The following is a 13,883-nucleotide window of genomic DNA, read 5'->3' on the forward strand; positions in this document are numbered from 1 at the left end:
ATCCAGACCACTCAGTGAAGAGCTTGTGGTGCAAACTAGTCCCTCCAGGAGTCCTTAGCCTTAACAAACCCTAATTGGACCTCTATAAATTAATGCAAGAGATTATTTGAAGTGATTTGCTACTACAGCAAGGGAATACCATCAGGAATGAAGGGGATCCCACATGCTCTTAGCCGCTTTTCCATCCCAAGACCTGCTCTCACCCTAGCTTCTGCATGTCTCTGCCTTCTCTCTTAGGTACCATGCTTGGGATTTGCGCCTCGGTGCAGCCCTTGACCCAGACGGTGGGCCCAACCGTTGGTGGAGTTTTATACAAACAATTTGGAGTCTCCTCCTTCGGCTATTTACAGCTAATTGTCAATATAGGTTTGTTTGTTTACCTCTTAAAAAGTAAAATCCCACTGAGAGAGATGAAAAGCCAGTAATTCAGTTGCAAGAAAGTAACCCCCTTACTTTTTCCATAGAAATAAAGATGTTCTTGAGGGGTTTTTTTTGATTCCATAAACCTGGAATAAAACTGTTTGAACAGCACCTGCATTTCATCAATATTTGAATCTAGAGTACAGGACAGATCGGTTTGCAAAGCCACGCTGGAGCAACTGGTGGCCTTGGGACATCGGGAGCTATCAGGTCCCCCCCAGCAGCAGTGGCTGTCATTGCAGGCAATCGTTCCAGATCCTCAGCTGTTGTCAGTCAGCATTCCTGCTTGGATTCACTGAAACTACGGAGCCAGTGCCTCTGCTCTGGTTTGGCCTTTTATTTTACCACCACCCCCCTGCCCCACAATGGTACCAAGGAAAATCAGGGTAAACCGCACCTGCTTTTAAGTGTCATTTTGCTACATTAAATGTACCTCTGGCGTTCTCGTGCTAGAGGGGGATCGAGGCCAAAAACTTTCAAATGCTGTGGTGAAAGGTTTGCTATATCCACAGCTCAGTCATGTGCAACCCTGCCTCTGGATGAGCCTGGTGGGCAGCAGCATAGCTGCCAGCAGCATGCAAGGAGGATGCAAAGCCCCAGTGTAGCACGCTGCAGTGCCAGAGTCTCCCTGCCACGTCCAGAAACGAGGCCCAACCCTCCTTCCAGTTTTGGTTTCTTTTTTTTTTTTTTTTCTCCTGTACTGGGTCTCTCTTGCTCTTACTACAGGCTGCTTCTAATTACATACTTTGCAACTTCCTCTAGTACAAAGTCTCCTGCAAGAATTGCACTGATATTGGGAGAGGGAAATTACCTGATTGAAATTACCAAGTTTGGAGCATTAGTAGCGAGTACTTTGCCTGCTAAGCTCATAGTCCTGACTGCTGGAGCCGAGTCGTGTGCCACAGCTTTGCTCTCGAGGAAGCCCAGGTTAGTTAGTGGTAATTGAGCCTCACAAGACAAAACTTCAGTACTTTTATCCAAAAAATTAGCTGCTCTGTTCTCCAAGGTCCGAGTACTATAGGAAAAAAAGACCATCTCTGTTCTTCCCGGTTATCCTGTAGAAATTTAACTTGATCTAGAGACTGCAGAGGCGGAGGAAGAGGAGAGAACAAGGAGTTCAGCTTGCTTTGCTGCAAAGCTGAGGAATCCCATGGAGCGTCGGTGCTGTGTTATTCCAAAATCAAGAATCTGGTTTTCTGCCTTAGTTAGCACAGCACTAAGCTAAGGGGGCCAGGGAGAAGACGCGGGGCATTAGCAAATAGCAGCATTTTATTGTTGCAGGGAGCTCTTGCGCCTTCTGTAGCCACCATTACTTGATTATATGGGAAAGCGCTTCAAAAGGAGCGCTTATCCAGGCTGTGGTATGCTTTTCTATCTATCTCCACCACTGACCAGAACTGGACCTCAACACACTTTCCCTGCCTGGTTGGGAGAGGAGGTCAAACGCAAATGGGTTATCTGGGCTTTCTCCACCTCCCACTGCCCAGTCCAGGGCACCAAAAAGTTGAGCTTGCCCACTCTTTCTAAGCCACTATACCACTGCCCGCTCCACAAACATGCACCAACAAAAGTTACTCCAGCCCAGAGTATAGTAATAAAAAGTGAACATTTCAAGTAATTTATTTGGAATGGACATATTAATGCAAAAGCAATATTAAGACCAGTAACTGCTGAAAGACATTCATCAAAATAAATACAAATATAGATACTACAAATAATTTAAATTGTGTTTAACACCACCAGTCAGTGTTGAATCTTCCTTGCGTCTCATAAATAGAAGATAATCGTTCGCAAAGCTGTGCCACTCGAAACACGTGGACGCTTCACTAGAAGTCCTTTACGAAAGTCTTTGGTTTTTCTTTAAATGCATCTCAGGCAAAGCTCAGGGCTCTTTGCTCAGCAGCCTCAACGGGCTTGGAGAAAACCAAGCTGCTTCCAGCTCTCTTCTTTGCTTTCCTTCATTGGTACCCTGTCCCATTTCAGTCCAAGACACTTGATCTGGTTTATCATCCAGTGGTATGCTCTAAAGGCAGCAAGAGAAAGCAGGTTAGTTAAACGAACAGGACAGCGGGGGGGGGGGGGGGGGGGGGGGGGGGGGCTTTAAAGGGAGACTAAGTGTTCAGCACTGATTTTGACAGATGACATATTTTTAGCAAATTCTGTAAGGAAAGCGCTGCCAAGTGCCATTTCTTATTCCCCCCCCCAACGCAGCCGTACTTCTCGGCGCCCTGCAGAAGCCCGGCTCCCACCAGAAATTCCCAGCGACGCACGGGGAAAGGGGGAGCGAGCCCCAAAAGCTCCTGCGCTGAAGCGGCCGGGCAGCACGGCGCGGTTTCGGGGTGCGGGCCGGCAGCGAGCCGGAGAGAAGGGCTGAGCGGGGGCTGCGGGGGGGTCCCTCCGGCGAGAGAAGGGCTGAGCGGGGGCTGCGGGGGGGACTCCCTCCGGCGAGAGAAAAGGGGGTCCGCGGGGCGGGGGGACCCCACGGCCCTTCCGACTTCCCGCGGCGGGCGGGGAGGCGAGAGGCCCTCGCGAAGGAAGAAAGGCACGAATTCGGAGCCGGGGCGGCGGAGGGGCTCACCTGGGGCCGGGCCGGCCGGGGCGGGGGGCGGCGGCGGCTCAGGGCGCCCGGGCCAGCCGCCGCTCCTGGGCGCCCGCCGCCTGCTCCATCTCCTGGCGGCTCTTGAAGTCCTGGATGGCCCGCTTGTTCTGGAAGTCGATGAGGGCCATGGTGATGGAGGCGTTCCAGCAGCTCTGGTCCGGGCACCGAAAGTCAATCTCCTTGCGGTCCTTGGTGACGATGGTGAAGTAGATGTACTTGCCCGTGCGCTCCACGCAGTCCACCTTGAGGATGGAGCCGAAGCCCAGCTCCTTGCCCTTGGCCCGCTTGTGCCCGTCGGGGAAGAGGCTGAGGCTGTCCTTGGTCAGCACCACCAGCTTCTTCTTCCACAGCTGGAAAAGGCTGTCGCTCCGCTTCTCCAGCTCGCCCTCGCGGATCACCTCGGCTTGCATCTTCATCCTCCCTCCCCGCCGGCTGCGGCTTCTTCTGCTGCGGCTCCTGCTCCTGCTCCGGCTCCGGCTCCGGCTGCGGCTGCGGCTGGGGCGGCGATGACCGAGCCTCGCCGCGACGGGAACAATTTATTGCAATGAATCAGCGCCGGGCGCCTTCCGGTGCCTCCCCCGGGGAGCCCGGCCCGCCGCCCCCTCGCCGCCCCGCCTCCCGCCCGCCCCCCCGGGCCGCGCTCCCCGCCCCGCGGCGCCGGGCGCCGGGCAGCGGGGGGGGGGGCCCGGAGGGTGCTGGGTGCTGCCCCGCCTCGGCGGGGGGACGGCGGCCACCCGGCGAGGGGACCCCGCTTCTGCCCCCCCCCCCCCCGCCGCCCCCCCGCGTGTTTCCTCTGCCCAGCACGGGTAGCCCCCGCGGTGAGGATGGGGCCGCGGCGAGCTGAGGCACCCCCGGCTTGCCCCCCGGAGCACTGCCGGCCGTCTCTCAGGGGGACGGGATGCTCCCAAAACCGCGGTCCCGCGGTCCCGGAACCGGGCGTCTCGGCCACGTTGAGTCTGGCCCGGCACCGTCCCCACCAAGGGGTCCCAGCCCCACCCGTGGTGGGCCGCTGCCATCCCCCGTGGGCGTCCGGTGTGAGCCCCGGGCCCTGGTCACCCCGAGAGGCTCGGCCGGGCCCCGGCCAAGCCCACCGGCTTCATCCGAGGCCCCTCGTCCAACCGGCTCTGCACCATCGCCGTCAGCCTTTCCTCAGGGCACCCCGCCTCGCCAGCTTTGCCTTAACGCTGCTCACCCTTATCTTTTTTGTCGTCCCCCGCCATCGTTGGATTTACCCCGTTTTCTTCCCCCCAGCCCGCCCTCTCCTCCCAGGGAAGGCACCGCGGTTCGTTATAGCCCGGCCGGTGCCCAGCGCCACGGGGAATTCAGTAAAGGCCGTGGCGGCTGGAGGTGCTAAGAAGCACGTGCAAGCCCGCGGTCCCTTCCTCGTTTTGTCACCCTTTTACAACAGTTGACACAAGGCTGACCCAGGTTCCTAGCCATTGCCTCGATGCTGCAGCCGAGGGCAGGCAGGGCTGCGCTTGATGAACTTATTCACGCCGTTTCTAAAGCAGTATTTGCTTAGCTACGTTCTTTGTGCAGCATCACCCTTCGGACTTTGAGCCCTGTTCCCCTCCATCATCTCTCCTGGATGACCGACCCCTCTATAGGTGTTTGCAAGCCAAACCTCAGAGGTGAGCTTACAAAGCAACGCCTGGCCCCTTTGAAGAGCTTGGCAGCGTTCCCAGGGACTTCAGCAGGGTCAGAAGCCCATTCCCAGGAACAAATCAGAGCTACAGCCAAACCCATTTCCGCTGCAAATCACTCATCGGCTGGAGTATATGGCCATGCTTTGATAATTCACAGCAGCCTGCACATCTGTGGAGAGGGCCGGGACAAAGGCGGGGGGGGACTGTGCGATGCTCTCGGGGTTGATGAATGAATGAGCCGGGAATGGTTTGGCTGAGCTGCTCAGGGTGGGATGAGCTGGGCACCGCTCTGGGAAGACCATGCTGGCCATCACTGCCCGTGGGGTGGGGGAGCGGCTGCAGGCCATACACGTAGCTGTGTCCTGGCATGTGAAAAGCTGCAGGCTTTTCCCTGAAAGCCAACGCTGTATCTCACTTTTTAGTGAGATCTAGTTTGTTTCAGAGAGGGGAAGGGCCCACATTGTCTTACAATTAGGCTGCACGTCTACGTTTTCTGGACAAATGCTGGTCTGCTCCGTAAAACAACTTCCTGCCCAAAAGGCCCCATAAGAATAAGGGAGCTGGAGCCAGCCAGGAGCAGAGCTGGATCTTAAGCAAAAATAATTACGATATTTTTAATTGGGCTCCAAAATACAACAGGGAATGGTCTTTGTGCACAGGAAATGGGACACCACTTCAAAAAGAGCAAAAAAACAAAGCAGCAACTCAGGAGCATACAAGGAACATCTGGAGGAAGGCTCCCGGTGTGGAAAGGCTGCAGGACTTGGCATGTTTGAGCACACCTTGCTTCAAAAGGTCCGGTAAAAAAACCTGAATTCACTTTTAAATGAAACTCGCATGTGTGGATGCGGGGTCAGCAGCCTGCTTTGGTCTCTCTCTTTCCGCTTTTGCTTTCATCTGAGTGCTTTTTCTTACGCATTTATCCATCATTGTGCAAAATTCAAAGCCTCCCACAGCTGTCACCACAGTCAACTTGTCTTAGCACTGGCCAAATTAGAAAACTGCTAGAAAAAGAAAAGATTATTGGGAAAAAAATGTGAAAAAGATTGTTCACAGTGTAGAAAAAGCTAGGTTCTTGCAGAACTGGGACCCTAGTTTCCAATGTGTGTTCATTGTAGGAAGGGTCCACTTTTTTACATAGCATGGGCTTGTTATGTCAATAACCACATAAAAGGAAAGTCCAGGGCATTAAAATACCATAATTTTAGGTCTCTGGCGTTGTGACTGTGCAAAAATTCCATAAAGTAGGTTTTAAAACCCGTTTACTGAGACAGAAAGCAAAGGTGACTCTAACTGAACCCAAAGTGGGCAGCAAAGTCGAATCATGGGCAATCTCCTACGGGAATATGTCTTGGGAAAGAACTGAGAGCTTCAAGGAGCTGGGAGCAATCTGACCTGGGAAACGTGGCAATTGCTTACAAGTAGCACAGCCCTAACGCTAGCGCATGCTGTCGTAGCTGGTCATGATTGTTACAAGTATATACCACTGGCCTTGCTTAGAAAAAGAAAAAATATGTATATTGCCTTATTTTTTGAATAATGAGGGTTAATAACTTAGGTGAGGAGCTGACAGCAGAGTGCTAATTTCATCTCCAGTGTGCTGGAGGAGAGGGGTAAGAGATGCGATGCCGTCCTGCGCCGTACCCTGACACCAAAGCTTGGGACAAGCTTGGGACGAACGTCACAGGGCGGTTTGAGTACGTGTAGGTAGTGGGTGGCTTTGATAATTAAGGGCCATGACCCAGCTTTAGCTAATAGGAGCTCTGGATGATTGCAGTTCAGGTGACTGCTGCTGTCTCTGTCCAAGCTGGGGCTGGCAGCTGGGCGAAACCTTTCACTGCCATTAGTTCAGGTTTGGTTTGTTTAGTTGTGTTACCAGCGAGAGCAAGAGAAGAGATTTTTTTTTTCTTGCAACCCACCACATCACCATGCCTCAGCAGCGTGTGAGCTCCCAAATACAACTACCATGGCTGCCATTAAAGCAGTTCGTCAGGCACCAGCCCTTCGTTACCCCCTGCATGCAAGAAAACTGCAGGAATTTGAAAATTTGGGAATTTGTCTCTTTTCTTAGAAAGACAGGAAAAAATAAGACAATGGGGAGTGTTTACCAGGGGGAGGTGATGGGAAATGCACTGATACGCATTCTCCGGGGCCTCATCCCACGTGGCCATCTCCCTCTTCCCACGCTCACCGCGGATGTCGGTACCACCTTCTGCTTCGCCCCAAAGCAATTTCTATTCTAGTAAGAGCATTTTCAAAAGCCTACGTGGTGATTTGGCATGAAAGTGTTGCTTCAGCCCTCTCCCAGGTGACGGGAATAGCATTGGGTCTCTCTGGGGGGGGATGCTTGTACGTGCATGGTGTGTGTTGTGTACAGGGATTTTATTTCCACACATGTGGGACGGCATGGCTGCACTCAGCCGTGGTGGATGGGCTGGTGGCGCCAGCTTTTGCAGGCTGGGTCGCTGGCTCTGCCACAGCACATGTCCCATAAGTGAGCACCTGCTCCAGAGAAGGGATTCGGTCATCATTTCAGAGTCTGAGGCATCATATACCCTGCTGCTGGCAACGTAGGGTTGCCTTAGCTACATGAGTCATGGTAACACAGCACAGCAGCCACGCAGGCTCCTTTCCAGGAGCAGCCCACGGTCTGAGGTCAAGACTGAGGATGGGTAGGGCTCACACTGAGGAAAAAAGCAAAAAAATGGGCTTTGGGGGATTTACTTCCTCTGCAGCTCTCCCCACATGCCCATAGGCAGGACCTGCTAGCTTTCCTGCGGTATTTAGCAATGCCTTTAGACTGCCAAGGTCTCCGGCTGGCCCCAACATTGCATCTGCCTCGCAAGAGGTGCAGAAGCTCATGCTGCAGCTATCAGCCATTTCAGGGGACCAGCGTTCCTGCTGCCATCATGTTTTTATTCCCATTGCCGCTCTGTAATCCTGGAGATGTGCATCTCCTCTCTGAACAGTCTGTCCCTGTAGAAGCACCTTAAGTTACGCTGGCATCTCGGCAGCAGAGGAAATTGGAGACTCAAGGCCGTATAACTTCTTCTATTAGAATGATTTAAACAAGACATCTGTAGGGAAAAAAGCTAGTTTACAGGATTGACATTGTAATCCTGCCAGCTGAAGTCGATTAGTAACAGAGAAACGTATGCTCTTGCATTCCGAATTGTTGCCCTCCAAGTTTATATTAGGGCCTAGATGTATCCACAGGCATGTATGGCTAGAGCTCAGTATAGTGACCACCAGGTCTCCTAGGAAACTTGTACTCAACCCCCCCTAAATAGCTGTAACCAAAGGGGGTGGGTTGCTACTGCAGAAAGGTTGTGAGGAGCAGTGCTTTTTTTCATGCTCTTCACGTATTTTTTCGCATTTTTATACTCATTAAAATGTTTGGAGGTTTTTATTAGACTATTCCAGAATACCTCTGAAAAGTTTTTTGTTACAGTTCCTTATTATTCTTCTCCTTCACAAATGTCCTGGGACAAACTGGAACCATTGGGCCCCCCTCAAACCCCACTGGTCAGGTGGTGGGTGCCTGTCCCTCTGCAGGTGGGACCTCCTGGAGGGACGTGGAGCCCATCAGGGGCATCTGCCCAAGGTGAAGACACCCTGTGAGGGGGCTCGATCTCACTTTGGGGTGTTCAGGTCTTTCCATGAGCACAGAGGGAGCTCAGGTACTTCACGCCAAGATGGCCAAGTTCAGGTGAAGCAGCTCTTCTCGTAGGGGCAGTTCACTTAGAAAGGTCTCAGCCAGGGGGATGAAGGCCACCGAGGTTGGTTGTTTAATGATTACCGCAAATGAAACACAGCAAGGCTGGAGCTTTTGGGTTAATTTAAACAAGGACAGCAGCGGAAGCATCTTTGCTCAATCTGTGAGAATTTTTTCATACTGTACGCAAGCCATGCACTAATCAGCAATATCACGTAGCTCTGCTTGCCCAATTTACTAATATTTATCTGACTAAGACTCTTTTTTTCCTAAGCAGCTTGAAATGTCTCATCCCACTGACTCAGTGTGTTAGCATTACATGTCACAAACTGCTGCAGACAGTCATGGAGCAGGCGTGAGGGGCTGGGGAAAAAAAGATGTCATTTCCAGTAAGCCGGTCCTTGGTTGTGCTCTGAAGGAGACAGCCAAATAAGGGTGGGTATGTATGTGCCAACTCAAACCTGCTTAGGAGGACTTCAGGCACTTTAGTTCAATACTGGGCTTAAGAATTAGCAGGGGGGCTGTTTTGCTCTGTCTCTCCCTAGCAGCCTGAGCATGACCATGCATGTAGTATGTTCCCCACTCTTGGACATCGTGTAGGTGTTTAGTTTGGTTACCAAAAAAAAAGGAAAAAAAAAAAAGGCTTGTGTTACCTGCTCTTTTGAACTGTTGGTCATGCAGTTCCCTGCTTTGGTCCTCCATCTAATACACATATTCTTGAGCCTCTCAGCCCGATTTCAAGCCCATATGGCAGAATTACAACAGGTGGAAAGTTGCTGCAAAGTCCATGTGTAGCTGGGCACGGCTTGGTTCCCGCAGGTGCCCGAATGCATCCTCACGTGGGCAAGGCGGGTGTTGACCCAACAGGTTGGTTTTGGTCCAGGACTGCTGTCTAAATTCTGGCAGACCTGGATGCAGCCTGTTCTCACGATCGTCTTCACGAAGCAGCTTGCTGAGCATCATAGGGGGATCCATGAATAACTTGAGTCTTATGTCAGCGGGGAAGAGAGAGCCCCATCGCATGGCTGCTGTGGGACCCATGGTGACTCAGTACTTCCCCTTCAGTAAAGACTTCTGCTGCGAGCATGGGAAGACTAGCGGCTTGACAAGCACTGCCCTGAACTATGCGGTTATTTACTGGCCCCTTTGAATGCCGCCAACATTTTTTCATGTCTAATGAGTTCAGGAGACGGTTTTAGGCTACAGCTCATGATTTTAAAATGACGGGACGTTCCCCATCTGAAGCGTTCATTTTCCCAAACCAAGTCTGTTGGGATAAATATTTGGGATATCTTTATTTTGCAACAGCAGTAATAAATGTCTGAGACCTCAGCCCTGACTGATGCTGATGTGCTCTTTGCATATGAAGTCTTCGGTGATTACAGCTCATGCCATTCAGCCTGACATTGCCTGTCTGCTACCAGCCAGCCTTTTATTACCCTGATGTGCTACAGCAATAACATTTACTGGAGATTATAAAGGGCCAGGCCTTGTAGTAACATGCTGACACCACACGCCGAACTGAAGGTCACTGCTCTGGATAACCTGCCCTTTCAAAATCTGCAGAGATCAGTCAAGTGGCTTTTAACCATCTTTTTCCCATTTTTTTCTATGTGTGGAGACTCCAACAGGTCCAGTGCTGACAAGGGCATACGAGTGGGATGTCTTGCATCACGTCTGAGTGCATCACTGCGCTGTGCTGCCTGGCGTCAGCATGGCACATGTCCCGGCTGTCCTGCCGGTGGATGATTGAGCTTCCTGCTTGGCACATCCTCCTGGCCCTGCTTTCTGCTTTTTGCCAGGTTTTATTCTCTGAACGAACAGTTTGTAAACTTTAAGAGTAAACGCTGAAAGGCGTCACAGCACCGCCTAACCACAACATCAGCAAACTTGAGGGAGTTGGGGGAGAAATGAGGTCATGGTACTGTCCAGATTTGGGATGTTTGCTGTCTCCAGGTGGGCTGGAGAGCCATCACAAACAAAACCCTCCAGTGCATCATTCCCAGCAGTGGCCAGGGCCGGGCTGTGGGGAGGAGCTGGAGGGGGAAGAGCATCCTTTCCCTCCTGGGCAGCCGACGTGCGCAACAGGACAGGCGGTAGCACTGATGTCATGTTTCACACTGTCCTTTGGCCACCTTTTTGGTTTTTTTTCCAAAGCCGGGACACTGCATTGTGGCAGGTATGAAGGGAAGCAGGTTTTGGCGCCAGCTGTCCTCTTCCAAGACTTTCCGCCTCCTTGCCAATGTTCCTGCTGCCGTGACCTCTACCTGCTACCATTACCCTGCTGCTCCCCCCCCTAAACCCACACCCGTGGCCAGCTCTCCATCAGTGCAGCTGGTGGGATTTGAGAATGCCACGTTGCCTCACTGGAAGTGCATGGGGAGGCTGGAGGGAAATACGCGTGATATGGTGGATTAAAAAGCCTAAAATACTCTCCATGCATGAGCTTCAGGGGCCTCAGTGAAACCCAGAAACCATGGAAGAGAAAAAAAAAAAAAAAGTCCTAAAACTATGGGATAAAAAGGAGAAGGGGAATCAGCAATGTGTATTTTTCCAGTTTTGATTGACTTTCCTAAATCTAACCCATCCCTGATGTATTTCCCCACTCCAACCACCAGATAAAAGGGTATGGGGTGAGTTCAACAGCCCTGAGCCACAGAATTTTGTGTGTATAAAATCCAGGTGCCACCCAATTTGTACCTGTCCTTTGCCTTTTGGGTCACACAGTGGGGGATAGCAGCAGCCTGCTTACTCCACAGTGCCCAAGTTAGTATTTGCTGCTGGGGCTAACACGTGAAAGCCAAACTTTCTTTTTTCCTGCCAGTTACTCAGCCCGTCTCATGTTCAAACACCCGGCCCCACCTCGACAAATATTTGCAATAAGTAGCTCAGGGCATGTCCCAGCCTTGGTCCTGGGGCCGAGCCCAGCTGTCCTGCTGTAACTGGGGCTGGGCTGCGGGCTGGGGCGAGCATCAATGATGCCGTTATTCTCCTCCTGACAGTCCCCCTGCCGCTTGGCTGAACCAGGAGGTGGGAAAGGGAAACGCTAAGTCATAAAAAGTTGAGGATTTGATTTTTTTCAGCTCTGTTAAAGAAAGCACAGTTCGGTGGCAGGGAGAAACGGGTTTGCAGAAACCTCTGCGTGTTTTGTGCTGAGAGTAAAAGCCAGCACTTTTGGAGATGGGCACGAGCCTGGTGGCCCAGGGGCAGCCCGTGCAGGTGCTGCTGGAGGCACCAGTGACTGCACCCTTTACGAGTGGAAAAAAAAGATGAAAGGAGAAAGTTTGTGATAAAGCAGGGAGGCAGTTAAGGGGAGGAAATGAGGGCACTCAGCACATAACCTTGGCCGGGCTCTGCTCCCTGGGGACAAGCCAAAAATAAATTTCCCTGGAGCCAAGGCAGCCAGCGCCCAGGTAGAAGTCCCTGCACAATGAGCAGGGACAAAGCAGCCATGGCACGCACGGGGGATCGGAAAGAGCCGAGATGTATCGCTAGGCCAAGGGCATCCCGCTGCTACTGGAGGTGGCTTTGTCCCCCCTTCCCGGGGGTTTCCTCAGGAGCCTGGCACCCACACTTTCCCCTTCACGTGCCCTCCATCGGCTCAGTGGGGGTCTGTCCTGGTGCCTGGTACAGCTGTGGGGGGGGAAGTTATTTTCATTGAGCTGAAACTACAGGAACCCTTCCGATGGTGCGTAATAGCTTAAACCACAGAAACCCCCTTACTGTGGTGTAATCGTTGAGTGCTCGCTGGGCCAAATGTCATAAAAGCTTAGCTATTAACCCCAAATGACTGGTGTCCTCTAGACGAGGGGTCCCCTCTGTGAGAAAAGACCACCCCAGGATGGGTTTATCCAAGCTTTTCTGCAGGTGTTGTAACCAGAGGGGGTAAAGCTTTGAATTCCTTGTTTCTTCGATCTATTTATTGACCATCGGATATTTAAAGTGTTGTGTCCTGCCGGCCAGCCAGCCTTTGGAGCCAGGAAATAACCTCGAAACAGAGCAAAATGAGTTAAATACCTTGGCAGGCAGCCAGGATGACTAAGTCATTCTTCCAGCCTTACTGGAGCAGCAGTCAAAGTCAGGGAGCCAGACACATTTCCCATAACTGGAAACCCTCGGCCAGAACCGCGAGATCCGGGGCTGCAGCAAAAGCTGTGGTGGGCTGCAGGCGCCCGGTGGGGCCACAGGAAGGGCAGCTCCAGGAGGGAGATGCACAGCCATGACTGTGTGTGCTTTGCAAAAAAGAAACCAATGACCAGAAATAGCAAATCATGCATTTGGCCAAAATCGTGGCAGACGATGCTGGAGTTTCTGACACAGACACTGCCAGCCTGGTTTCATTGCCAAGGTCTTTCTAAAAGCCTCTTCAGGCTCACACAGGTACTTCCCTATCCTTAGCTTTTCTTACAAGACCCTGAAGTGCGAAGCTACGTGAGAGCAGGAGGAGAAATGTTTGATTGAAAGGCGTCCATCTCCTTTCTTCCTCCTGCTCTGGCCACGGAGGAGGGATGCGGCAGCGCCCGTTGTTTGCCTGGCTGTTGCCAGGACCACTCATTCCCTTCCCTCCCGGACAGGACTAACTTACTTATCTGCAGCCACTCCAGCAATGCATGACAACAGACAAGCACCCCACGGGGAGCCATGCAGGTGCTTCATCACCCACGGCTTATTTAACCACCCTATTGGTGCCGCTCGGCTCACAGCACCACCAAAAAGCATCATCATCATCATCATCATCATCATCGGACGCTGCTGGGAAACAGGCGATGGAAGAAGAAAAGTGGGCATCCCTTGGGCTGGTGCCCTGGGCGGAGGTCTCCCTGGCATTGGGGTGTTTTTTGGCTCTGGCTACCCCCTGAGCACATTTCTTTGCAGCGTACCCAGCCCAGCCTCTCCCATGGCTGATAAAGCTTGACCTTTATCTTCGGTGACTCATGGCTGCTCCTGCTTCACTTATGCGTCAAGGGCCGGTTGCCTCTTCCATGGGAAAGCTCCTAAGTGTTGACCAGGGGCGGGAGAGGCACAGCCACACCTGCGCCCAGAAATCCCCTTTAGCCACGACCATTCAATCACTTATCGCCCTGTGGTACCTCGCTCACTGCTTCTGCTGCTCCTCTCACGGCATAAAGCCAGGCTATAACAGTAGTGCCACGGGACAATTTGCTTCACCCCTGCTCAGAACTGAAAGGCGATTGGATTGCCATGATTATTAATTAAAAATAAAAATCCTCTCTTATTTATGCCACAGGCCATCACCAGATGACCAAGGTCTCGGCTGGCTGGAGTCATTGCAACTTTCCCAACGCCTGAAAGGTATCTCTGGGTGTCCCAGTGCAGTGGGGCAGCTCATCCCCATGCTGCCCCCAGTTCGGGAATGGGGACACCTGGACATGCCGCCCAGCTGTGTGGTGCTGGGGACTTTGGGTGTTTTCCAGCAGAGGGAAGGGAGGTCCCCAGGTCGGGGTGAGATGCTCGGGAGCACCACGGCCCTGTGGGAGGTGTG

The 13,883-nt window shown here is 52.4% G+C and overlaps 2 protein-coding genes across 3 annotated transcripts in view; one reads left to right on the top strand and one right to left on the bottom strand.

The window, feature by feature from the left end:
- The window catches only part of SLC22A18 (solute carrier family 22 member 18), a 62,939-nt gene extending 62,418 nt beyond the window's left edge, over nucleotides 1-521 (top strand). For both annotated transcript variants that reach the window (XM_049821102.1, XM_049821101.1), the window contains one exon: nucleotides 238-521. In XM_049821102.1, coding sequence (XP_049677059.1) covers nucleotides 238-425 — 188 coding nt within the window. In that variant the 3' untranslated portion in view covers nucleotides 426-521. The remainder of the gene's footprint in view (nucleotides 1-237) is intronic.
- Nucleotides 522-2,007: 1,486 nt separating this feature from the next.
- PHLDA2 (pleckstrin homology like domain family A member 2) lies at nucleotides 2,008-3,539 on the bottom strand. Its single transcript, XM_049820151.1, has 2 exons — nucleotides 2,999-3,539; nucleotides 2,008-2,443 (listed from the first exon to the last, which is right to left on the bottom strand). Exon 1 carries the CDS (start codon nucleotides 3,433-3,435, stop codon nucleotides 3,037-3,039), a length of 399 nt encoding a protein of 132 aa, XP_049676108.1. The 5' UTR covers nucleotides 3,436-3,539; the 3' UTR covers nucleotides 2,008-2,443; nucleotides 2,999-3,036.
- Between the last annotated feature and the right edge of the window lie 10,344 nt (nucleotides 3,540-13,883).

This window comes from Accipiter gentilis, chromosome 17 (genome assembly GCF_929443795.1).
Source record: "Accipiter gentilis chromosome 17, bAccGen1.1, whole genome shotgun sequence".
Lineage (NCBI taxonomy): Eukaryota > Metazoa > Chordata > Aves > Accipitriformes > Accipitridae > Astur > Astur gentilis.